The 24,591-nt window shown below is 43.7% G+C and overlaps 2 protein-coding genes across 2 annotated transcripts in view; one reads left to right on the top strand and one right to left on the bottom strand.

Moving 5' to 3' along the window:
• The window catches only part of UBASH3A (ubiquitin associated and SH3 domain containing A), a 26,092-nt gene extending 16,718 nt beyond the window's left edge, over nt 1–9,374 (bottom strand). The window contains exons 1-3 of the mRNA XM_080376709.1: nt 6,013–9,374; nt 2,525–2,578; nt 742–928 (exon numbers count right to left, since the gene is read on the bottom strand). Coding sequence (XP_080232835.1) covers nt 742–928; nt 2,525–2,578; nt 6,013–6,125 — 354 coding nt within the window. The 5' untranslated portion in view covers nt 6,126–9,374. The remainder of the gene's footprint in view (nt 1–741; nt 929–2,524; nt 2,579–6,012) is intronic.
• On the top strand, nt 9,317–24,591 carry TMPRSS3 (transmembrane serine protease 3; the record flags this gene model as incomplete). Its single annotated transcript, XM_080377673.1, has 11 exons — nt 9,317–9,476; nt 11,388–11,498; nt 12,389–12,505; nt 14,287–14,410; nt 15,464–15,589; nt 16,323–16,366; nt 17,122–17,287; nt 18,742–18,911; nt 20,551–20,646; nt 21,804–21,946; nt 23,419–24,591. Coding segments are annotated over 11 exons (1,521 nt in total), but the record flags the coding sequence as incomplete, so codon positions are not given.

Raw genomic sequence — 24,591 nt, 5'->3', positions numbered from 1 at the left:
ACCTAGGAGGGCAGTAACATCTCTAGAACCAGAACACAGCCCACCAGGAGTCCAGCTCAGGAGCCTAACTTCCATATTAAATTATTGACAAAGTGACTCAATGGCATTGCCGGACACCAGTTCGGCTTTCCTTGCTCCTTGAATCCCTGTGCATTCCCCTTCTCTCTTTTTCACAACATCCAAGATTCAATAGAAAATGTAAAGACTGGGACATACCACCATAGTGGTGACCTACTGGCTGGGGCTCTCTGGGGAAGGCAGGGGTTTCCTTGAGATTCCCATAGGGGTGATACCAAGGTTGACCATATCCTATGATAGCTCTGTCACCAGTGCACAGCTGGCTGAAGGCAGCCACTGCTGTCCTGGCCAGGAAGGTTTAACACCCTAGATCAATGCAGAAATGGCCACGATCTCTGAAGCCTGCCGATAGCTGCTTGTGGGGAGCAGTGATTCCTGCTGGATGGATGCTGGACATGTGTCACTCATCTACCTCGAAGCATCCCACTGTCCCCAGCATCCAATTTTTAGGTATGCAAAGGCCCAAGTTGGGTAGCTAAAGTGGGTGGTGGGAAGAAAGCCTCCAGTGCCTATGCAGGGGCTGAATGCTCAAATATTAAGTATGTGTGGACCTGGGTTGTGTCAGTTTGATCACCAAGGAGAAGTTCTGGTGTAAGACAATGGCAGGTGGCCCAGTTTCACCAGTAATTGATATCTGAGCCTTGCACATCTTTTATTTCTTACCGTGAAGAAATCGCAGAGAGTGACGTGTGGAAAAATCTCATGGGCTCTGTTTTTCCCACACTGGCGCTTGCTCTCCTTCCAAAACTCTTGCAGGTGGTTATGCAAATGTCCAGTGGGACACAAGTAAAGAGCATACTCCTGAGGGATTGGGTCATCCAAAGAGGGATCGTTGCAGTGGGAGTGCAACCTGAAATCAAGAGCATATCACAGAGACTAAGTGTGCGCACCACTTAGTCTTGTGGCTGAAGGCATCCATAGTAGAGACCAAAACAAGGAAATACAAGATTGTTATTTTCTTACAAATGAAAAGCTAAAATAAAAGCTCCTTACAAATTTCCTCTCTAAAGTACTAACTAATGGGGAATGGAGATTTTTTTTCCTGCTTATTTTTTTTATGTGCCTTCACTTCTTCCAATGTCTGAAAGTCAGCAAAAAATATTTTTTTTGGTTTTTTGGAGTTATTTTTCCTTTTTCATGACTGGAAACAGAGGATTGAGGGAAGAAAAAAGAATCAATGGGTAGAAAATGTTGAAGAATGACAAAATGAAAACTAACTGAAGATTAAAAAAATATATAGAAAGAGCTAGCCTTTTGATTCAGACCTAATAAAACCAAGTAAGGCAAATCAGGAAATGCACAAGCACAGATCAGAAACTTGTATCCCATATGATATCCTTCACCTTCTTCTTCTTCACATGCTATATGTTTGACTTTGCAGCTGTTGGATTGGGAGTTGGATTCTTGGAAAGTGTGGTAGCATCCCTGGCAAAAAAAATTATTTGGGAAGAACATGCCATTCTGAAATGCCTCCTCTGGCTTTTCACAAAACAATAAAAAAGAAAAAGAAAAAATAAATCAATCAATCAAACAAACAAAAAAACCCCCAAAACACCCAAAAAGAGAAGAAAGTGCAAGAAAAGACGGGATTTAATTTGAAGGTGGATTAAACAAAGAAATCAATTATCAGCACATGAATAACATGAATGCTGTGTGAGAGTCTTGATACAGGGATCAAGACTAAGAAGTAATTTTGATTCTAATTGTACCTCCATCTGACCATCAGCCTTTCAGCTTATTTTATAATGAGTCTTTCTCAAGGGAATAAGGTGGACTGTTTGCCTTCAGCCACTGCTGTTCAACCCCATGTTGTTACTGCATGTTTGTAACTGCAGCCATGGGTTTACAGATATTTCCACTTCCTTCCTCCTTTCCTTTGGGAAGGAGAGTCCAGGTTCCCCCCTTGGGCCCTGTGCCCGTTGCCCGTGGGTGCACACCATGAGGTGTGACTGCTGTGCCAAGGCAGGGAGGACATTTACCCCATGGGTGCCTCCGAGCACCTTCCTGGACATGCCTTGGTATGTGCCCACCATCCTGGCTCAGGGCTTGAGAATCCCTTGCAGAGGCAGTGACCAGATCTTGGTGGCCATGGCCATAAAAATCAGGAGGCTTGAAACTGAGGAGAAGGGTCTGCCCCAAACAGCGGGTCCCATGAACTGACTAACATGACTGTGGTGAAAGTAGCTGCTTCTGCCCCCAAGACTGCCCTTTCCTCCCCAGCCTTTCTGATTTACCCTGGACCTTCTGCTAATTGCCTCGCTTGCCAGAATAAATAAAAATGCAATTATTTCTTTCTCGGTGTGAACTGAAATGAAAAAAAAAAATTAACTCAGATGCAGGAGTTTTTATGGTAGTTATCTTCAAAACTGAGTGACAGAATCAGCACAGAAACAAGGATTTTTAGGCAGGTTTAATAAAATACTCCTTAGAAATCACAGGTACTTACCATTTTGCAGCATCTTCTATTGTCTTTTGTCCAGTAGCAGCCAAGGCTTTTTGCCTAGAAAAAAACCCACAAAATGGATTCCTCAGACTAACAGAAAGAAAACTCCTAGAAAGTAAAGAACAGGCTTGCTGTGGTCATTGAGTCTTATTTTCCAGCAGTGACAGAACCTTTAACAACTAGGTTATTCCTGGCAAATATTAACGTTCTTGAAGCCCTCCAGATATTTTTTTCCACTGCAAGTCTTTAGTTCTTTCTTTCAGGACTGGTAACTTGCTCTCCCCACTGGATGTCTTCTTTTTGTGTTCTGTAGGTGTTTCCTTAACAGCCCAGCGGGCTATATGGATTGCCTTAGGGTTGGGTAAACCATACATCCACCCACTGTAAGAGCAGGGTTTGCTCGGTTCGCGGGGTAATGTTTTGGTTCAAGATGCCAGGCCCAAGCCCATACATGTAAACAAAGCAAAACAAACTTATATTGGAGTTTGAAAATGTGGATTTAGGATCTTCCATAGGCTAGCAGAGAGCCACACCTAAGCCACCAGTTCAGTCCAAGAAGAGAGACAATATCTCATGTTTCTCTCTGTTAATGCAACTGTCATTCTCTGGGATCGGATTTGATTAACATTTCCTTTTCTCACTAGAGCTGTGAAAATGCCAACTATGTACTTTACATGAATAAGTCTCTGTGGCTAAATGCTAGGTGATGGGTGAAGGACTCCAGTGTTTAAATAGCACCTGCATGCATGAACCCCATTTCCATCCCTGTCATCCACCTACAAACTTCTCAGAAGAGAAATGAAGGGGTAACAGAGACAGTGGACATGGAGGAGAACCTGCTAAATTACTTGGCATTTGCTCACCTCTTTCTTTCTCTCATAAGGCCATCCTTCCTGGACACTGGGTCCTGAGGGCATTGATTCATTTAGTCTTCTCACATTTTTATCCTCCCTCCATCCCTGTGACACCCGAGCATGCACCAGCAGTGCAATGACAGCATTAAGAGCAGGACTCAGGTGCATCCTTGGTGCTTTCTCCTAGCCTTCTGTCTTCTCTCTAATGCAAAACCTACACACGGGCTAGTTAAAAACATTTAAATGTGTACGTGCAACCATGTCTGGCTCTTTAGTAGGGGCTCAACATGGATGAGGGCTAACGTGAGTCTTTCTACTCAAGCTTTACCTTCTACCTTTCTTCTTTGTAAAGTAAATCAACTACCATGGCCAAATCAATGCAAACCCATGAACTAGCTGGTCTAAAACTAGCCTGTGTCCTCTGTGACTGAATACTACACATTTTCTTTCCATGCCCCTGCTGGCTTCCCCTTCTCCATCACATCAAACATGAACAACCTGTGTTTTTGTCATTCTCCCCATGCAGCCCTTCCTGCCATATCCTGTTGAAATGTCGGTGCCTGCCACTGCTCAGCTAATGATGCCAGACTTTGTTAACCACTTGTTACTCCTCAAAGTGAGTGTTTTACTGCTTCATGCCATGCTGCCTCTCCCACTTGGAAAGAAGCTCTGGGCAAACAGAGCTTGACTTCAGCTTTTGCTTACCACAGGGCCTGTAAAATCATAAATGTAGTAAGACAAGAGAGACCTGAAACCATGGACTGTCACGCTGCTAAGTACTGTCTTTTGCTCCCTTGTGCTCCTTTCTGTGCCTGTTCCCACCTTTGGTTTCATCATATGCATTGGCTGTAGGATGCTTCCCAGCAGGGTTTGTAGAGCCGTTAGGGTCAGGAGAGCATTAGGCTGTGACTAGAAATCCTGAGCTTCAAAGATTGAAAGTGAATACTGAAACATAATGCACAGAATAAATTCTGCATGTACTAGTTTCTCTCAGATAAAGACTAGGAATCAACCATTGAAAATCTTTATTAAAAACAGTGTCTTTACAGTAAGAATAAACTGGCTCTTCCCTAAAGCAGAAACTGCTGACACTGTTCAGTTCTGTGAAAGCACTGGGGAGGCCCATTTTATTGATCTGATGCTGGTCTTGATCCTCACATATCTGGTTTTCTTTTGTTGGGGAAATGTTGCTTTGGCATGCTGGTCCTATGTTATGAAAGATTTTGTAATATTTCCACCCAGCCTCATTTTTCTTAGGCCAGGACATCTGAAAATAACAACTTTTCAGTGCTTTCATGTACAGTTCAATCCAGGAACTACAGAAACAGCTAAAAGGTTTTATAAAAACACAGTCAAAATTTTGAAGGTCTTAAAGTCAATGAAAGCAAATAGGTTAAAACATAAAGTGCTTCTGGACATTTTATCATTTTATGCTGGTTTGCATAGTACTTCTGCCACTGCTTCTTGATTTTGACCTGGGAAGCACAAAGCCATCTCATTAATAGCAGAAAGTGTTTCAAAGTGGATTTGAAGAACATCAAATGCAGGACAAAAAATCTGAAAACTAGACATCACTTTGGGGTGACCTAACTTACAGTATTACTAGAGAAATGATGAGACAGGTTTTCAGCTGCACAGCTAAAATTCTACGGTGCATAACTGGGAACAAGGAACCCACAGTTTCCTTGTAAGCTGTGCCCATTGTGTCTAAAGTTGATCCTCTAAACACAGCTGTTCCTAAAAAAGTAACACAGCACTTACAAATGAAGCCTTTTCAACTTGCTCAAGTTTTAGTCAAAAGGGAGAGATATTGCTCTACTTTCTAAAATATTTGTAGGGGAGGTTCTTTGACATTTAAATAAAAAAAATATTTTTTGAGTAGTTTGAACTAAGTGTCCATACTTGCCCTTCAGATGTTGGAAAATCCTCCCCAAAGTTTCCCTGTCCAACCAGAGCAATGTTTGAGGGAGGAGTGACCACCACATTTCTTTCTTATTAACTTGGTTAGTTGCCACCAGTTAATCTCTAATCCACTGAGGTTGCCAAGAATAGTGCCTCATTCTTTAATATTACGTTTTCCAGGTAGGACATGCTTTTGGAACAAGATCCTGATTCAAGAAAGGAAGAATAATTGACAGACTTATGTGGTATCCTGTTAAGGAAAGCTTGCTCTCTTAAAACAGTTTCCAGTGACAAAATCCAGCAGGAGATCTTTGCCAAGCCTGAAAAAATCTTTGGAAAGAAGTTACATCCACATTTAACTCCCTTAGAGTAACAGTGATAGGCAGAAAAAGTGGAAAGAGGATAAATCCCAGGAACAAACTATGGACGTCAATTTCTTAACACATTGTGAAGCCTCTCAATCTGAAGACACGCGAGGGCATGTGTCTTCAGATATACACAGTATTTATAAAAATGGATACAGGGCAGGTTGTTTTTGCAATGTGAGCAACACACACTGCTCCATAAGAAATTCAAAGCAAGATAGGTCTGATCCCTGCAGGGACATCGCTCCCAGGAAGCAGCATGCTCTCTTTATAAAAAACAGCAAGCTGCTGCTGTCAGGATCTGGTGAGAAATACCTCTTATATCTTGAATACTTCTTACTGTGCAAAGGCAGCTGAACACATTACTCACGCGATATGAGCTGGGAATCCTTTGGCAAGGAGAGACTCGAGGAGCGCAGAGGTGCTTTTGCTCCTGTGCTTGTTGGACACCTTTGCATACAGCTGTGTCTCAGCCACCGCCATCTCCTCTGCTGCTCCCCTGACTGTGTGCTCAGTGCTGACAGAAAGTGGGAGGTGGGAGGAGGGTGCGAGGGAGGGAGGGAGTAAGAAAATGAGAGAGAAAGAGGCAGCTAAAATAAAAAACCTCAAACCTCTTGTGATCTTTTCTGACAAAAGCTGACATCCTGTTTTCGTAGCATCTACACCTTCGAATTTTTGTTTTAAGGTGGCTAAAAAAGCAAAAGGTACCTACAGGCTTTCCCATCCACCCCAGAAGAACAAGACTAGTAGTCCAAAGGTAAACACCATAGTCAGGGTGGACTTGCTGAAGGGTCTGAGATGGGGTCTTTTATCCTTTCACTTTAAATTGTCTTCTGAAAGCTGAGAAATCTACCTGCGTTGCTATTGCAGTGTGAGAGAGGTGACAGGGATGTCCTGCAGCATGTAAGAAGTTAGTTTGTAGGCCAAATGCTTTCCTTGTTTGGCTTGATTTTCCTGTCCTCCTGACCCTATCATACATAGCTCCTGCTTTGGTCTTCTCAGCCAAAGGTGATGAGCTGTGCAAGGCCAAATCCAATGTGCCATCTAGACATCATGCCCTGAGGCTGGGCTTGGAGCAGCTCAGGGTGGCAGCAGGGACAAGCCTGTCCTTTCTGGTGGTGCCAGTCCCACCATGGGAGCCTTTGCAGAGCTGCACTAGCTAGTCCCCAGGGTTTCCAGCATGGACAGAGCAAACAAAATGGAGACAATATTCTCTGCTCTGGGCTGTCCTCACTGAAGCTGTTCCCCTGTGTTCCCCATTTCCATGGAAGGCTGCTGAAGGAGTGTCATAAGAGATCATGAACTCTTGATGTCATGGGCTAGATGTGAACAGTTAACAGGATCATGATGTGGCGTCCTCTCCTCTGGAAGTGCCAGTTTCCATTATGCACAGCAAAGGAACTGAACAGCTTCCCTCATCACAGCCATGTTCCAGGAACATGGATTTTGTCAGGGAAAACCTTCATTTCTTCCCTGGCCTTTCAGGAGCCTTGTTTCACTTACACTGCTATGTTTTTTTGCTTCATCTCTCCTTCTCCTTGTTCCCTACAGCCTCCCCTCTGTCCTCTTTCTCTCTTCTTAGTAAAAAAAAGCCAAGCCAAATTCTTACTACTCTTGAGCATTTTATGAAGCTGAGCATATATTTTAATTTTCTAAATCCCAGAGTATGAATAAGTTGATACTTCAGAAAGAAGAGATACTGCTTTCGAAGCACTTCCAAAATATTGTGCAATATTGAATTATAAAAGTTATCCATAACTATAACATGGGTCTTTAAGCATGCTCTTTGCTGCAAGCACACAGTGAAGGCTAAATCAAGTGAACAAAGACAAGGTGAGCCTGTGGGCCTTGTGTGCCAAAGAGATGAAGCACCTGGGGCTTCTGCCTTCCACCACCCACAGCTGCCTGCAGGCTCCTCAGCTGCACGAGTTTTGATAAAAGACGAGCAAGCATGAGGCTGTGCGATTTGTGCTGCTCCTTTGCTGAGAGGTTACAGAAAGGTTTGCAAATGCTACAATATTACCTGATGCTCTTAGGCTAATTAAAAAGCGTGCTGAATTTTTATCTTCCCCTTTCCGTAGCCATGCCATCAGGGGCTACCTGATACCCTCGCCAGGTTGAGTTACACGGGATGCTGCCGTAATGCCGCATGCGACAGATGACTGAACGGGCAGCTCAGTGAAAACCTTTCCAGAGCAGACTGGCTTAGCAACCTCAGAATTTCTTTTTGGTTTCTTTTGATAATGAAGAAGGAAAATAGTTTTGCTTTTAACTATGACTTCTCAGGAAGAGGTGAGTGAAACTTTGGGAGCATGTGATATCCTCTGAATAAATGCCACATCAGTGTTTAGCTTTTGTGTAGTGTACTTCACAATGCTGTTTTGTTTCCTGGTGGACAACTTATGCACCAGTTAGAAGGCTTTTTTTTTTTTTTTTAATATTTAAAAATCATGCACAGTAAGTTGTTCTTTTCTCTGCCTTAAAGCTAGCAGATTCTATGTAAAATTTAATTTATGTTCATTGAAATGTACGTTAAATTTTATCAAATGAAGGAGTAGAAACCCTATTGCAGTTGTTTGATGAAAAATGAAAAGATATTCCAGGTGACTTAAAGATATAGTGTCGTAGACAAAACATGTATTCTTCACCTAAGATGTGTCATTGTAAGCATTTTCTGGGACTGACTTTACAAACCCACCACTTCTACAGCTTACCAGCTCCACTGTCTTTAACAAACCTGGACCTATTTCACACCCCTGTGAGTTCAAATGTCTGATTCCTTTTGCCAGTGCCAGTGTGCAGAACTGGAGTCAGAAATTAGCATTTCAAATATATTAACCTTGAATTCTAGCGTAGCCCATTTTGATTCTTTTTCACTGTGTAGAAAGCGATCAAAGGTTTTATGGAGTAAAATTCAGTGGGCCCCTGCATGAGGATCCTGTCAGGTGCTGTGTGGATGTCATACACTGTTTAGTCTTTCTCTTGTTTCCTATTGCAATTAAAGAACAGGGGATGGATTCACACCCCCAGTGTGAGTTATTAAAAGTAGCTATGGTGCTTAGACAAATTTAAACAAAAATTAACTTCACTAGTTTGCTGGTAAGTTTATTACAAGAGCTCCTCTCATGAACATTAGATACATAATGCACTGTGCCCAGCTCTGGAGTCCTCAGCACAGGAAAGACATGAACCTGTTGGAGCAGGTCCAGAGTTGGGCCACAAAAATGATTCCAGGGCTGGAGCACCTCTGCTATGAGGACAGGCTGAGAGAGTTGGGGTTGTTCAGCCTGGAGAAGAGAGTGCTCTGCAGAGACCTAATTGTGGCCCTTCAACACTTAAAGGGGGCTTATAAGAAAGATGGGGACAGACTTTCTAAATAGGGCCTGTTGCAATAGGATGAGGGGTAATGGTTTTAAACTAAAAGGGGGTAGATTTAGACTAGGTATAAGAAAGACATTTTTTAAGTGAGGGTGGTGAAACACTGGAACAGGTCACCCAGAGATGTAGCAGATGCCCCATCCCTGGAAACATTCAAAGTCAGGTTGGATGGGGCTCATTGCAGGGAGGGTTAGACTAGAATGACCTTTAAAGGTCCCTTCCAACCCAAACTATTCTATGATTCTATGATAACATTTTGCAAGGTGATTATCTTCTTTTTTTCTTCTTAATTTTTTTTTCTCCTGTTGAGACAGGTACAAGAGACTCCCACTACTGGAAGTCTTGAAATCATCTCTGTTACAGACGATGAACCACCAGTGTCAGAAATTGAGTTTTCCTTCAAAAGATTTTTTTGCATACCACAAGCAAAAGTGGACCCCACTGCAGATGGATCTGGTAGGGACACTGCAGAGCTTTTTGATCTTTGTAATGTAACTGGATAATGTAGGTATTTAGCCCTGCAAAATCATGCTTGCCCACTCAGCCAGAGAAAGGAATCACCTGGAGAAGAAACACAACCTCACTCCCCAGCCATGAGGTTTGCCAGCATATTAAGAGGTGGTGACACCTTGGATGGCTTGCATATGTAAGCATTTTTCATAGCCAGATTATTCACACACTTCAGCCACACAGCAAATATTTGCTCACACTTCCCAGACACATTTTTGAATGGCTTACTTGAAATTTTACCAACCTGGCATTTGGTCCACTAAAAAACCAAATATACAATACAGCCTTGGAGGGATAGCATGCATGTTTGCTGTTTCCCATAGGTTTCATGGCAAAAATAGCTTCAACAGAGGCAGGCTGAGCATCAAGGATGAAGATAGAGCAATTTAATTTTCTAGTCCATTAGCTACTACAGCTGTCTATTTTCTGGTCTATACTCCATTGCCAAAACCAGCTACTCAGCTGTTGCTGACAGTCTGTGTAGGCTGGGATTTTCTTATGAGTCTATAAGCCCTGGGAGACACTCCTCATTCTTGACTGATTATAAGTGTCTGGCAATCTCAAATTCAAAGCTTAAAGAATGAGAGAGTGAAGAGCAGCATGAATTAAAATTGAAGACAAGATTCTGTCAGTTCCAGTGTGTACCCAAGACCGAGCTGTGTATGCCATTTTCTCATAGTTTGCTCTTTGTATATCAGAATACATATGAAACAAGTGAACTGTTGACAATACCACTATGTTGGGGTCAGCTATGGAGGTGGCTTGTTCGCAGGACTAGTCCAGCTCATGAAATATATTCAGCAATTACTAACGATGAATATTTTAACTTCAGAATCGTATTTTTTCATTGAGAACTCAATGCTCAGCCTTGAGCCATTGCTCAGTTCTCTCCTTGTCTTTATAGCAAAATTTGGAACAGATCGCTGTTTTCCAGTACCAGTTTGGGGGTCCTGTTTTTTGCAAATTTAGCTTTCTATCACTTTCAGTTAACCTTACTTCCAAGTCCAAAAGGACCAGTCACTTTCCTCCTTTTTGTCTTGAACACCTATTTACTAGCTAGTCCTGCCTTTCTCTAATATCCCTGCTCCTGTTCAAATCTTTAGGCTCTGTTTCCATGCCTTTGCTACCCCAACTCTGCCGGAATGCACTGTGCATGTGACTTAGCTCCCTGGTGCATGAGACGGAGCTATGTGGCCTCTGGCCTCATCCCAGGATTTTTGTTGTCCCAGGCTCATCACTCAGAGCAGCATCCAGCTGGGGCTAACAGCTGGAGGGAGCACAGGGACTGTGGGCTTGGTACCGGCAAGAGTCAGGAGGCATTGCAGATAGGAACGGTCATATGGAGGAGACTCAAACTAGCTTATTCTTCTGTACTTCCACTGAAAGAATTTATTAGTCCATTTGAGTGTTCTGAAGTCCTCAAAGATTATACCTGTATCCTGCACACAGGTTTGATTACACAAACAAACCAGGTCTGAATTTAATTTTTATTCTGGGACTCATGTTTTCAGGAAAGGTGTTTGTATACTTCTAAAGCTCACAGTGTGATGTAACCCATTAAAATAAAATGTAGAGCTCGTATCCTTCATTGCATTGAGGCCACGCCAGGTGCTTTGTAAGAATGTGACTCAGACCACTTGTGGGGCAAATGCTGAAGGGATGTCTGAGAGCATCAGCCAGCCCCAAAGCACTTGCAGTGTTCTCAGCCCCTGAGTCAAGGGATCTGAACCCCTCCGGGTCAGGTCAGCTCATGAAATGTATATACTGCCATCTAGTTTAATGTTAGATAAATCTTTTTCATTGCAAACTCAAGCTGATTTAACTTCACAGAAGCTATCCTCTCTGTTTGGTTTCTAGGAGATATCGAACCACCTTCTGTGTGCCATGTTCTTCTCTCTCTAAAATACTTCCCATATATCTGTGGCTTATTCCTTGCAGTAATCCTAGCAGTTGCCATTGGCCTGGGTGGTGAGTACAATTAGTTATTCATTAAGTTCTCGCTTAACCATTCAAATGCTTAATTTTTCATGAGCCTTTTACTTAGAATGGAATTAAACTACTGCTGCGGCTTGTTTGATGAAATAAAAAATCTTGTTGATGTGATGGCTTTAAATTTTATTTACATGTAGGGATAAAACAGATCTGGCACTCATAAGAGGATTGGTGTAATATTTACAACGTGGGAACCTGCAGCTCCATGAAACCTTTCTCCAGTAAAACTTCACCGATTCCTCTCGGGTGGTGAGCTAAGAGTTTAGAAACTGAGGGAGGCTTCAGGTAGTGCACACCCTATTTTTGTCCTGTAATTCACTTTAAGTTAGTTGTCAGAGAATTAAAGAACTTTCCCCTATCATGAACAGTTTCTGCAAAGGAAAAGAAAAGGCAGAATGAGTTTAGTTGTGACTGGGAAGTGTGACCTGTCCAGGTCTAGGTGCCAAATATGTTGATGCTAGAGCAGTACCTCCACGCCTGCAACAGGGATAAGCTTGTGGGAGGTTGAGGCATCCCCTCAGGAAGAGAGTGCACTGACCGTATTTTGCAAGGGTCTACTTGCTTTGCTGCTGCGGGGCTGAGGCACCAGGCAGAAACTTGTCCTGGAGTGAAACATTAATTTGGTAGAGGGAGCTGAGAAGGGGTCAGCACAGACAGCAAGGCTGGCCAATCCTACGAGTCATTACTAATGGATGAGTTTAGCAGCACCGAGTAGCAACCTCCAGGTTGCATTTCAAAAGTTCCTAGAGTACAGGAGTTTTCTTTTCCTTAGTAAGAGAGAAATCTGGCCAGATAATGGAAGTCAGAAGTGTTAATTTAATATCAAAGTGTGTTTTCATCACCCTGTTTTCTCTCATTCTTGTTAGTCCAATACAACTGCATTGGGAAGTTTCGCTGCCGATCATCCTTTAAGTGTATCCAGAAATCAGCCAGGTGCAATGGTGTCTTCAACTGTAAAGAAGGGGAGGATGAGTACGGATGTGGTAATTTAAATTTGATTATAAATCCCTCCTACCTCCTCCTGTAGCATCTGGCACGTTATCAAGAAATGCATGTTGTAAAGACTTCGGGTGAGACAAGAAAGATCGAGACTAATGTATTATCTAAATCACCACTTCAGAGGAGCAATCTCTCTGAGGTATTGATTTACAGCTTGTGAGAAATTAAACTGCTCTTAGGACAAATGTGATGACTGCTGAATATTGTTACTGCCGTATTGGGCGTGTTTCTCCATTAGAAGTCTAGATGCTTTATGACTGCTAGCGTTTCCTCTGCCTGCAACGTACACCATCACTGCGTTACGGTGTGTGTATACAGCACTCTCTGTATTCACCAGCACACAGTTGCACTGTGTTGGTTCTGAAGATTGCAAAAGCCTAATATTATCTTAAGGGATGTGGGAACAGGAGAGATCAGCACTGCCTTTTGTGCATTGAGTATTGTGGAGTCTGCTGCTTCGTGTATAGAATGTATGGCCCCATGTCTGAGTTTCTCTCTGTAATGGTTTCAGGCATCACAGGGACGTTTTAAATGGTCCCTTCCTGTCCTGTGCTATGGAAGATGACTATAGTGTTTGCAGCCACTGGAGGGAAAGGACTCTACTAGTATTAGTAAACAAAGTAACTGATTTTTAGATCAGTGCACTTGTAATTCTGACTCCTGTACCTACAGGTAAGGAGGCAGCACAAGTCTCCATCTGTGCCATATGAGGAATGAGCTTTTGGCCCCAGCTAACCCTGCACAATGCTTTCAACCTTTTGCGTGTTTTCCCCAGGGAGTCTTCGGGCCTCTGTGGAGCTTGTGGGCAATATGTCTGCATGTCTTGTCTGCCTCTGTGCTGCCATAACACTGGCCTATGGGCCTGTAGGAAATCCCTGTCCAGCAGTGACCTCCCTTCTCTCTGGGCAGACCACGTAGATGTGCCGTTTTCCAGGTCCAGGTGCCTCCTGCTCATTCAGGGCTCTGCACCCTGGCAGCAGCTGTGGTGTGGGGCACAGGGGCGAGGAGGACATGGCGACATGCAGGACAAAGGGTGGTGGGTGGTGGCTCTGTACCTGGGCCTCCTGCAGTATTTCTCCATTGGTCTCTTGGCCAGGGGCAGCCCAGCTTGCAGGGGAAGGGCTGTGCTGAGCAAAGCCTGGCTGGCACAGGGAAGGAATCCTTGGGAGCTGAGCTCCTGACCTGTGCACCTCTCCTCTCCCCAGCCTTTACATGCTCCTCAGCCCAGACATGCCAGCCCCATTTCAGAAAAGGGAAGCAGATAGGAAACTCTATGGAAGCTTGGAGGTGTCTGCATGCAAGTGCACCCGCCTCTCTGATTGCACTGTGCAGTGTAGGAGGTGCCAACCACCTTTCATCAGTTTTCTTGATTGTAGGTTTCCTCAGTGCCAAGCATCTGAAGCTCCAACTCGCTGCAATGAGCAAAACTTGCTTTGGCTTGTCAGAGGGCAAGGCAGCCTTCTTTAATACAGATGGAGCTAGCATCCCCCATCCATTCCCATGAGCACAGACTTTTTTCTCCTGGCTCTTTTAGCTCAGTGTGCCTTGGTTCCCTTCCTTAAGGGGGGGGCAGGGAGGGGAAGGGGGAAGCACAGAAAAATCTGTCAAAGCATCCAAGTAATGAAAAAGTCAAGCAGTAAAAACTCAGTGAGCCAAGAAATGTGTATGCCACATTTATCCACATGCTGCATGGACACTGTTGTGCACCTGTTGTGTACCCAATAGTTCTTCTTCACAACTCATGTTGTTCTTCTGGATCTCAAAGTCAGGTTGAGTGGCAAGAAAGCAGTGCTGCAGGTGTTCACTTCTGGGTCCTGGCGAACGGTCTGCTCTGATGACTGGAAAGAAGAGTATGGAAATACTACCTGCAAACACCTGGGTTTCTCAAGGTATGAACACAAAATGGAAGAAACTTTATTTGGCATTTTGAACAAACTCTGAAGTTTTCAGTCTTTCTAAAGAAACCTTGTATTAGTCTGTGCTTTAAAAGAAAGAAAGGCTTATCAATACACCTTTGTGAATTATATGGTTCAGGAGATTTGGGATGATGTGGGAAATAGTCCTGAATACTTGTGCACTGTTATGAATCCTCAGTGATGGCCAAATACAGTGGTTTGGTTAAATCTTCCCTATGGGGTGCAGGTGCCTGAATCCTACTCGTCTCTCTAGTAGCTTACAGCCTGTCAGAAAGGCTGTAAACATATGAGAATAAAAAACATCTGAGCATTTTCTGTTTCTTTTACTTTATCTGTAGGAAAATTGTATATATAATACATGTGATGACATCTGTTATGAGTTAAGAACCACCTCACAATTAGAGAATAACCTAGTAAGGCGGTTCTTACTGGATTGATCCCCTTCCTGAAAAAGGACCATTTGTTTCACAAACTTTCACACAATTAAGAAAGAATTTGAAGTTGTGGCTTGCAATGATGCTATGTTATTTCTTACAATGGCATCATTCTGATTTCTGCGCTTTATAGTTAACAGTATAAAGCTTCTTTTGAAGAAATTCTTGTTGCCTTTAGTATAAAATACATCTCAATTGTTCAATAAAAAAAAAAGAAAAGAAAAAATTACAAATTATTCATCCTCCCTGCTTCAAAACATAACTCTAGAAAAAGGATACAATGAGCTTGTTAGTACTTCAGGAAATGTGCCAGCCAGTTACAATAAAAGCTTTATTGGAATATTAGAATTAAAATTTGCTTTCTCTGCCAGTTAAATTCCTTTCAGCATGTGTGACTTCCATGCATGATTATGGCTAAAATACATGCACGTGATAAGAAGCATTACTTGGGGAGGATAGGATTACTTTATCAAGTATCAGAATTCAATTATTGTGGTTGCTACAGTGGGTTTTCATTAGCAGAACCACTGAATTATTTAAACAGATTACTGAAATGCTGTCTGAGGAAGCTGTGTTTATGGTTTATTTGCAGTTACGTGAGTTCAGGTTACCTGCCCGTGGCTGCAGTTGAAAAACAGTTTCAAAGACATTTTGTATCCCTCAGCCACTGGTTATCAGCTGATCAAGTGACATCCCTGCACAATGCAACAAACCTCAGGTATGCCTCAGCGTGCTCATCCTGACAGAAAGCAAGCGATCAATAGAAGGAGAATTAGTAACGGTCTAAGACTGTTGCCTGTTTTTCAGGCATGTAGTACTTCATAAGTGGTTGATGGTGTTATGTGTCATAAACCAAGGTTCAGTAGCAGTCTTGCTGGAGTGCAAATTAAGAGCCTGATCCAAGGCCCATTGAAGTCAACAAAGGCTTTAAAATGAGCTATTTGAAAAGCCTGTTTGTCCCATGATTCCTTTTTTTGCAAATGGATAGGCACCAGGCACTTATCTTTTCCCATTGTGAAGCAGTTTGTTTCAGTTTACAGATCCCCAGATATTTCCCAGTGGGTTTATGAACCCTTTACGGTCCATTTCTTCCTCCTGACAATTGCTTGTTTTTCTTAGTTACCTTTCACTGAGAAGCAAGCTATGGATCCAAGGAGACTACAGATCACATGTTGAAAATCACTGATAAGCCTCCCCTTGCCGAAGAGTGAACCGCTCTTCAGCAGGGCAGCATATGGTCTGCGGGCTCCTGATGGTATTTAAGCTCCTAACTTAAGTATTTCAGCTAAATGCCCTGAGTAGATTGGATGAGTACCTGACTTTGTACCTATTTCAGTATGTGAGTTACTTATATTTATGTGCACATAGCTGTACAGGAAGATGACACAATACTGAAAAATGTCCCAGTATTTGTGAATTGAAGCTAATACTGCACTGTCTTTTTGTCTTAGAGAGGAATGTACTTCTGGGAATGTGATCATCTTAAAGTGTTTGGGTAAGAATCAAGAAAAACGAAAATAAAATCAGAAACTGTCCTTCATCCACTGCATGGCAAGAGTTGAGTGGAATTGTGTACTCAGGGCATACTATAACACCGGTTTATCACACAAAAGAAAAACAATATTTATTATATAAAGCTTAAAAGAATTTCAGAAAGTGAGCATAGGCTGAAAGGGCAGACTGGGAACATCAGGTATCAGGAGCGTTTTGGTGAGAATGTAGTAGGAATTAGATGTTTAAGGATCGGGAGTTGAACCCATGGACTGATAGTGTAATTCCAACTCTGCCATCTCAGCGGTGAATAGGAAATTCTGTCTTAACATTTGAGCTTTCACCCCACACCTCTCCGTATCAGCTAGTTTTCAGATTGGAATATGAAAAGGTCAAAAACCAGCATCAAAATAATCACTGGGGATAGGAGATGGTTCAGGTTGCCTATGTGGGCCCCTGGGACCCTGTATGTTTAAGGAGGGTGCAGTGGTGGAGTTTACAGCTCAGCTGAGCACTACGTCTGCAGGGGAGAAAACGTGAACCTCGCAGCCCCCATACAGGCTGCCAGGCACGATGCTGCAGGGATGGCAGGGAGGAGGAGAAACCTCTGGGAGCAGCCCCAGATGTGGGCCATGGGGATGGGGTTGGTTCTGCTGCAGAGACCTCCCGGCCTCAGCAAGTCTGGGAGCAGAGGGGCTGAAGGTGACCAAACACATGAATCTGTTTCCTCCATGGACTGTAACCTTTGCTTTCTGGCAGCGTGTGGGACACGGGCCAGCTATGGGCCACGGATTGTGGGGGGCAATGCATCCTCCCCCCGGCAATGGCCCTGGCAGGTCAGCCTGCAGTTTCACGGACACCACCTCTGCGGAGGGTCCGTCATCACCCCACGCTGGATCATCACAGCTGCCCACTGCGTCTACGAGTAAGTCCCTAAATCATCTTGCTCAGGGTGTCCCACTGGCCCTGCTTGCAGCGGGTCTGTATGGGGGGCCACTGCAGTGGAGGGCTAATGCACTGTGATTTCTCTTCAAAATGAACTGAAGGAGAGATCGGGTTATCCTTATTTCATGGGCTTGCTCAATAACATTTAAGCCATCTCTCTCTCTCCTTGCATGAGTGCAAGTCTTTACTGAAAAAAAAGTCTCCCCAAGAAGTGATCCAAATCAGGGCCCCCAGTTTTCAGATAACCTGGGCACTCCCAGCTTCCTGGGAAAGCAGCTTAAAATATTTAAGCACCAGATTTTAGGTATCCCAATCTGCAATTTCTGTACATTGTGTGTGAGTTAAAAGCTCAGGAGGAATTTGGGCTTGGCTGCTCTGGTAATTTGGAGCTCCAAAATAGATTAAAGTAATCCTTTTCCAGTTGTGGTAGGTAGTGAATTGTGCCGTGCTTAGTGCCCTTTACCACATACTGTTCCTTTTTATGCTGTTGAAGCAGTCTTTGAGTTGTAAATAGATGCTAAAACAGTTATTTCCACTCCTATCCTTTGCGTTGTTATAAACACAGCCTTCTCTGTTATTTATAATGAGTTGTCTGTTTATGGCCAATAGTGCAGGACAGCTCTTCTCACTCTTACAAACTCGAGCTCACTTTCACCAAAGACATTTAGACAGCTAAAATGGGATTTTTCTGACCACTTCTAGGCACCCACAATACCCGCCTGCTTCTGAGCAGGTCCTGTAGGATGCTTTTATACCCAGTAGCAAGAAGAGATGGGACAGATGAATCCCACCCCTAGATCCTATGCAGATTCCAGTCTTGCCACAAAAACAATTACTCGGGAATTAAGCATTTTAGGACTTTTGTCCTTGGCTCCATCCCCACAACCCAGTTGGCTGCGGTGTGTTCAAAGGCTGATGCAGGATGGGAGCTGGCAACACAACCCACATGCCTGAAGCCTTTTCCCAGCACTGGTGCCAGCCCATTGCTAGCCCTGTGGGGTGAGGCCAGAAGAGGAGCTGCTCATGTGCCGGAGGCTGAAAGATGTGGCTGCTTATGAACTGGGGGCAGAAGCACCTTCCATAAGTGCTGCTGATCTAGCCAGATGGCTGAGCACAAGGGTGCCAAGCAGCAGCATTGACTGCTGTGGGGTCACCCAGGAGGACAGACAGGTAGGCCAGTGCAAAACTCGTATATTTGTAGAAAACTACAGAGGTAAAATACAAGTGACCCAGTGTGTTACTAAGATCAGTCACTCATTCTACATTTTTTGCAATAGATGTAAAACATAGCCAATATTAACATAGGTAAGCAAGTACAGCAGACTGTAGGCATTTGCCTGTGGAGCCTTACGAGGCTCATAAGCTCAGAGGACAGCTAGAAAACCTGAGATTTTTCTTTAAGATTTTTCACTCTCTTCTACCTCTTCGTTTCAGCCTTTACTTGCCGAGCTCGTGGAGTGTGCAGGTTGGTTTTGTGACTCATCAAGACACCCAGGTTCACCCATATTCAGTGGAAAAAATTATATACCATCGAAATTACAAACCCAAGACAATGGGAAATGATATAGCACTGATGAAACTGGCGGCACCACTTGCTCTCAATGGTAAATCTTTCTGTTAGCTTTCAATTGACTTTCTCATCTTTCTAGCTAAAAGTGAGAAGGGTCTTTCCTAGTATAGACAGGGAAATTTCTGTTGGCACCCTACGCCTGACCTAGAACTGTCGAGTGGATCCCCACTGCCTCTAAAAGCAATGAGAGATGTGCAGCACAGATGTAGCCAGTCTGCAGTTGCGATGGCAAGGCAGTGATGCCTGTTCAGACCGCATCGGCAGAAACCCCTCAGCCTCGGTATCGGGAGCTCCTCTGTACTCTATACCCAGGCACAGAGAACAACAATTTGGTCATAGGGCTCTGCAAAGTATTCCCAGTCCATTCACTGACTGAAAGAATTTAATAATAGGCAAACATTAACATTATCATTTCTAAATATTTTCCCTATCTAAAATAAATACCCCACCTCGTTTTACTTGGAGGTCACAGAGATTTTTATTGTGTCCTTTCTGTGGGTATGGGGGAGATCCAGCAGTGTCCAAAGCTGAAAATCAAGCTTAAATTTCAAAGAGAAGAAAAGGTAATTAAAATATAATTATGCTTTTAAATGAAAATGACTTTTATTTTCTCAGCAGAATGCTACCTACAGCTGACACATAGAGTGAATTGAAATAGCGTATAATAGTATGAATTTAAATGACCACCTGCCAATACCTTCTAATGACTGTGAGCTCTTTGCAAGGGGGAGCTGGCGCTCTCTGTGAATCTAGATTGTCAGTTCCTAAATAAATTCTCTTGAAACACTTCAAACTTCCACTTTGAATTAACATTAAGCTTGGTCTTGCTTTGTTTTATGTCTCAGCTAGAGCTGTTTTCTTTTGCTCAGGGATAAGTTTGGGAGGTTGTCAAGAACAGTAATGGCTCCATCCCTGAGCGAGACACCTGCTATGCCTGGGAGGCTGGGGCAGCCCAGGGGGCTTGGAGGTTCCACGCTGGGGGCTTGATGCTTTGAGCTGGGGTCATTGCACTGTGGAGAACTGAACCACTAGGAATTACCCAGTAATACCTTGCATCTTCCCTCCCTTTGCTCAGTGCCAGCTCATCTTGACACGTCACGGTTTGTCCCTGCAAGCATCAAACACTGACCGTATTGCACGGTATTCAGTGCCCCAGAGCGCAAAGGCACTGAAAGTCTATGAGCCAGTGGGTTGGAAGCAAAAAGCAGCCCAGACCTCTTGTTGCCCTTTCAGAAGAGTGCAGGGATGTGCACACACGGCTCTTTGTACATGCCATTCCACACATCTGTTAGGACGTGCCATACAGTTGTGCCGTTTCTTTGCCCAGGCAGGGTGTTGTGGGGCCTCTGATCTGCCCATCAGCTGCGTATGCGGTGCATTGCTTGTTGCTCATTCTTCAATTTATTGACCTGCCAACACCTCCTTCTGTTGCTTCATACTTGAAACTAACGAGCCCTAGTGTAGGTACCGTATCAAACCCAAGGTATTTGCCACAAGGCAAAAGACCTGCAGAACTGCCAGGCTATTTATGTGGGGACTGGGTTGTGTTCAGAACAAGTCCACTGCAAGACAAGTCCTCAGGTTTTACTGGGGCATACCATTTTTTGCTAAATTTGAAAAGTGATTCTTTCTTCCCTCTCTTTTTTTTTTGGTTTGTCTTTTTTTTTTAATAGGTCACATAGAGCCAATTTGTCTGCCTAACTTTGGCGAACACTTCCCAGCAGGGAAAATATGTTGGATATCAGGATGGGGAGCAACTGTAGAAGGAGGTATTTAAACTGGTCTCCTGTTGATTACACTACATGAAAACATCTCACATACAGGAAATACAGGATTTGGCTGGAGCATTGTTCAACATTAAATTTTCTGGAATATCTTGGGGAGGAAAGAAGACATATTCCTAAGTATTATGCTCACTCTGAACTGCAAAAGTGCTATACAAACCCGATTCACAAGGAATGGATAGGTACACCCTGTGAAAAGGCTGAAAATGACATGTAGACAGCAAACCTGTTCACAATGTTGTACTCAGCCTCAGTTAAACAGGCTGTGTCCTTTATGACTTTGAGCGTAGAAAGCACAGCATGATTGCAAGAATCAATCCTCCATTTTTCCAGAGAAAGCATGTATGCATTTTCAGTCAGGTTGGATGATGTAGAAATTGCATCTGTGAATAATGTCACAAAGAAAAGGTCATTTATATATATATATTTTTACCATTACTCACAGGTCGTGTTAATCAATAATATATACTGAATCACTTTCATGACAAAATGCTTGAATTGTCATGTCATTGTTTTTAATTATTCTTCCTTCATCTCACTCAACATGTTCTTGTTCAAAGAACAAGAACAGCATGTTATCTGACCTACAGCTAGTTTTAGCAAAAGGTGGGGAAAAAATGAAAGTAAGATTTACTGCATAAAGTGTCAGCTATATATTGACAATGGACTGTGCACATACTCCCATTTGTAGAAATGATCCACTCAGACTCCAAATAAGATAAAATAAATATTTATAAAATAAATCAGATCTTTGCAGATCATCTGTTGACTAACAGAACAGGCAATAAATTAGAAACAAATTTTGGCACTAGTATTGAAGATAGTGTCCTACTAGTTTTAAGTTCATTAGTGTCATTAATTGTCTAGTTTGAATAGAAACGTATAATGTACAGCTTTATACTATATATATACTGCGATAATCCAGAGCTCTACAGAGATACCAGTTACTGGATTCTGGAAGCGATGAGACAGTTGCCTTACTTTATTGTCATTTTAACTGTATTTCTTTTGCCCTTGCTTGCCGATTCTTTACATACTGAAACATTTTATGTTTATAATTAGAAATTAGTTTCAAGGATGTAGAGTTTTTTTCTTCTGTTTTTTTTTTTTGTTGTTGTTGTTGTTGGTTGTTTTTTTAACAGGTGATACATCTGACACCATGAATTATGCAGGTGTTCCTCTGATTTCTAATGCAATTTGCAATCACAGGGATGTCTACGGTGGAATCATAACCCCTTCAATGCTTTGTGCTGGTTTCCTAAAGGGAGGGGTAGACACCTGCCAGGTATGGAAGTTTCCAAACTTCAGCTGTGCTCATTAACAGCAGCAATGGAAAAACATGAGTAATAAGTTATCAGAAGGCACTCCCAGGCTTTTCTTGGGCAAACATTTGGGTTTGTGCCATTTCCTGTTTACCATGAGTATCGATCACTGACTGTGTATGCATTCATATGCTACAATTCCCTTCTTATATTTCTTCTGTGGACCATATCTACTATTTCTGAAGCCAAATTTACTTAAGACATTTTTAAATTTCTTGCATGCGCTAGAGCACAGTGCCATCCTTTCTTTGCCCTGGCTGTGGCCTCTGCACTGCACTGAATTGCACTGCACGGTGAGCAGCTCTGGAGACTTGCAAGGTGTAGAAACTTTATGGTGAAAAGCAGGCAAAGCATATATCAAGAAAGAAGCAGAAGCATGTGATTTTGGAGACAGTAGAGTGAGGCAGGGGAAGAAAGAAAGGGAGAGGTGTCTGAGTAACTCAGAGGACTGGTAATGACTCTGGGGGAGAGGGGTTCATAGCAGTGATGGATCAGAGGATCCTTTGCAATGTGCAGTGGTGATGATTCAAAATCACTCCCAGAGTCATGATGGTGCCCACTTTGTGCAAGGTCTCATCCACAAATGCACTGATGTGAACTCACCTAGCTAGTAATGGAGCAAGGGCTGAGGAGGAACTTCATGTTTGCTTAGTCCCTATTATGCATGGAACAAGACAAAGCAAAGGTATTAGTTACACAGATCTTCATTTAAGCCCCTGTTTGCACATGTACTCAGCAATGTGCCCAGTATGTCAGTGTGCCTGGGAGAGCTGCCCAAAGGCAGCATGCTCAGCATACTGCTCCAAGTGACAAAACCAGCCCTACTCACCAAAGGCAGAGGCTTGTTCCAAATTCCCCCTTTTTTCATTGTGCTCCCTCTGATGCTCATAGGGCAGGGAACTGCCCCAGCAAATTAAATTGAGAGTTTTCAGTACTTTGATGTGAGTCAGCTGAGTCTCAAATCTGCTTAGCAAAGTGTCTAGGAAGGGGCAGAAAAGCAGTGTGCGAGACTGCAGGCAGGAGCAGGCAGGAAAGGGGGTGGGGTACAAGCTTCTTGTTGTGACCCTGGGCTCGGCTCAGCTCAGCAGCTAGGAGCAGTGGGGAGAGACCAAGACAACGGCATGGAGACTGCAGGTTAGCGATGCCCTGCCTGCAGGACAGGCACACTCCCCAGCACCTAAATGTTGTTTAATAGCAGGCTTCAAAGTTGCTTCTGTTGTACTGTGCTGCTACCTGGGGAAAGAAAAATATGACCAATACATGCCTCCAAGAAGCCTCCAACTTCTGCCATAGCATAAGCTTTTCCCAGACCCAAAAGAGAGCAGAAACAGGAGACGCTGAATTACTGGACTATGCCTTTCTCCCTGCCCCCCTAAATAGATGTTCCCCTCCTTTTCTGGGGCACTGACATTTGTTTTAATTCTTTGTCCTCCAGGGAGATAGTGGCGGCCCTTTAGCATGTGAAGATATGAGTATCTGGAAGTTGGTGGGGACCACCAGCTTTGGAGTGGGCTGTGCAGAAAAGAACAAGCCAGGCGTCTACAGCCGAACCACCTCCTTCCTGGACTGGATCCATGAGCAGATGGAGGTCTGGTTTTGCCCTGTCTCTCCATCTCGGGTTGTTGCTTTGCTCCACCTGTGCCACACAGGGTTTAGCTCATATTTGTCACAGCTGATCATGTCGTATGAACACATTTGACCCAAGGACATGTCTGGGGACCAGTGCAGGTCTGCGGGCAGAGCAGAGTGCAGGGGTCTTAGAGAGATGCAGGGGGCACTGGAGCAGGGCTAGAGAGGGGAGAGGAGCATGGGAGTGACTGGGGAGGGGGCCTGGAGGCACAGAGCAGGGAGCAGGGAGGTGTGAAAGGGCTGAGTAAGGAGATGGGGAGCAAGGGAAGAGATGCTAGGGGACTTTACCTGAAGCCATGAGGCTGCTATAAAAAAGCCTGGAGAGTGGAAGCTGAGAGGGCCAAAGAAATTGGTGACGGGGGGAGACAGCATTGGCTTGAAGGAGAGGAGAGCGGAGGCAAGGAGGTGGGGGGATGCTGCAGCCACCTTCACCTGACCGACAATGGCCCACTCATTCTCCAGAGGCCAGGTCCTCTGCTGCCGGCACCCCTCCAGTGCTGCCAGGGAGGTGCTGGGTTCAGTCAGCTGAGCAGAGAGAGTCGCTGTGTTTCAGGCGGACTCCCAGGCAGGGGTTTGTTGCCTAAGCAGAGCCATCTAGAGACATTTTAGAGACCCCGGGCTGTCCCACTGGCTCACTGGTGTCCCTGCAGAAGGGTAAAGACTTTCAGGAGGATACAAATGTTTTGCTAAAGGTTGTCTCCTGTGAGTGCAAAGAAAAGTTTTTTATTGCTTTCCATTACATGGTGAAAATTAGTCGATGTCCTTTCCCAAGATGTTTCTTGAACATTGTGAACAGAATTTCTGCTGCCTCCATTTTGGCCAGCTCTCCCACTAGGGAGGAAGCAAAAAGTTTATAGCACTAGAGGGAGTACCAGTGACCTACATACATTACTGTATGAGAAGTATTAATACTTCAACTATTAAATCTGAATAGAAATAAAAGGTGCCCACCCCTGGGGAAAAAAAAAAAAAAAAGAAA

Source organism: Falco punctatus, assembly GCF_963210335.1.
Source record: "Falco punctatus genome assembly, chromosome: 2".
Lineage (NCBI taxonomy): Eukaryota > Metazoa > Chordata > Aves > Falconiformes > Falconidae > Falco > Falco punctatus.
Note: the sequence above shows the minus strand (reverse complement) of the source record. Positions and strands in the feature narration are given on the sequence as shown.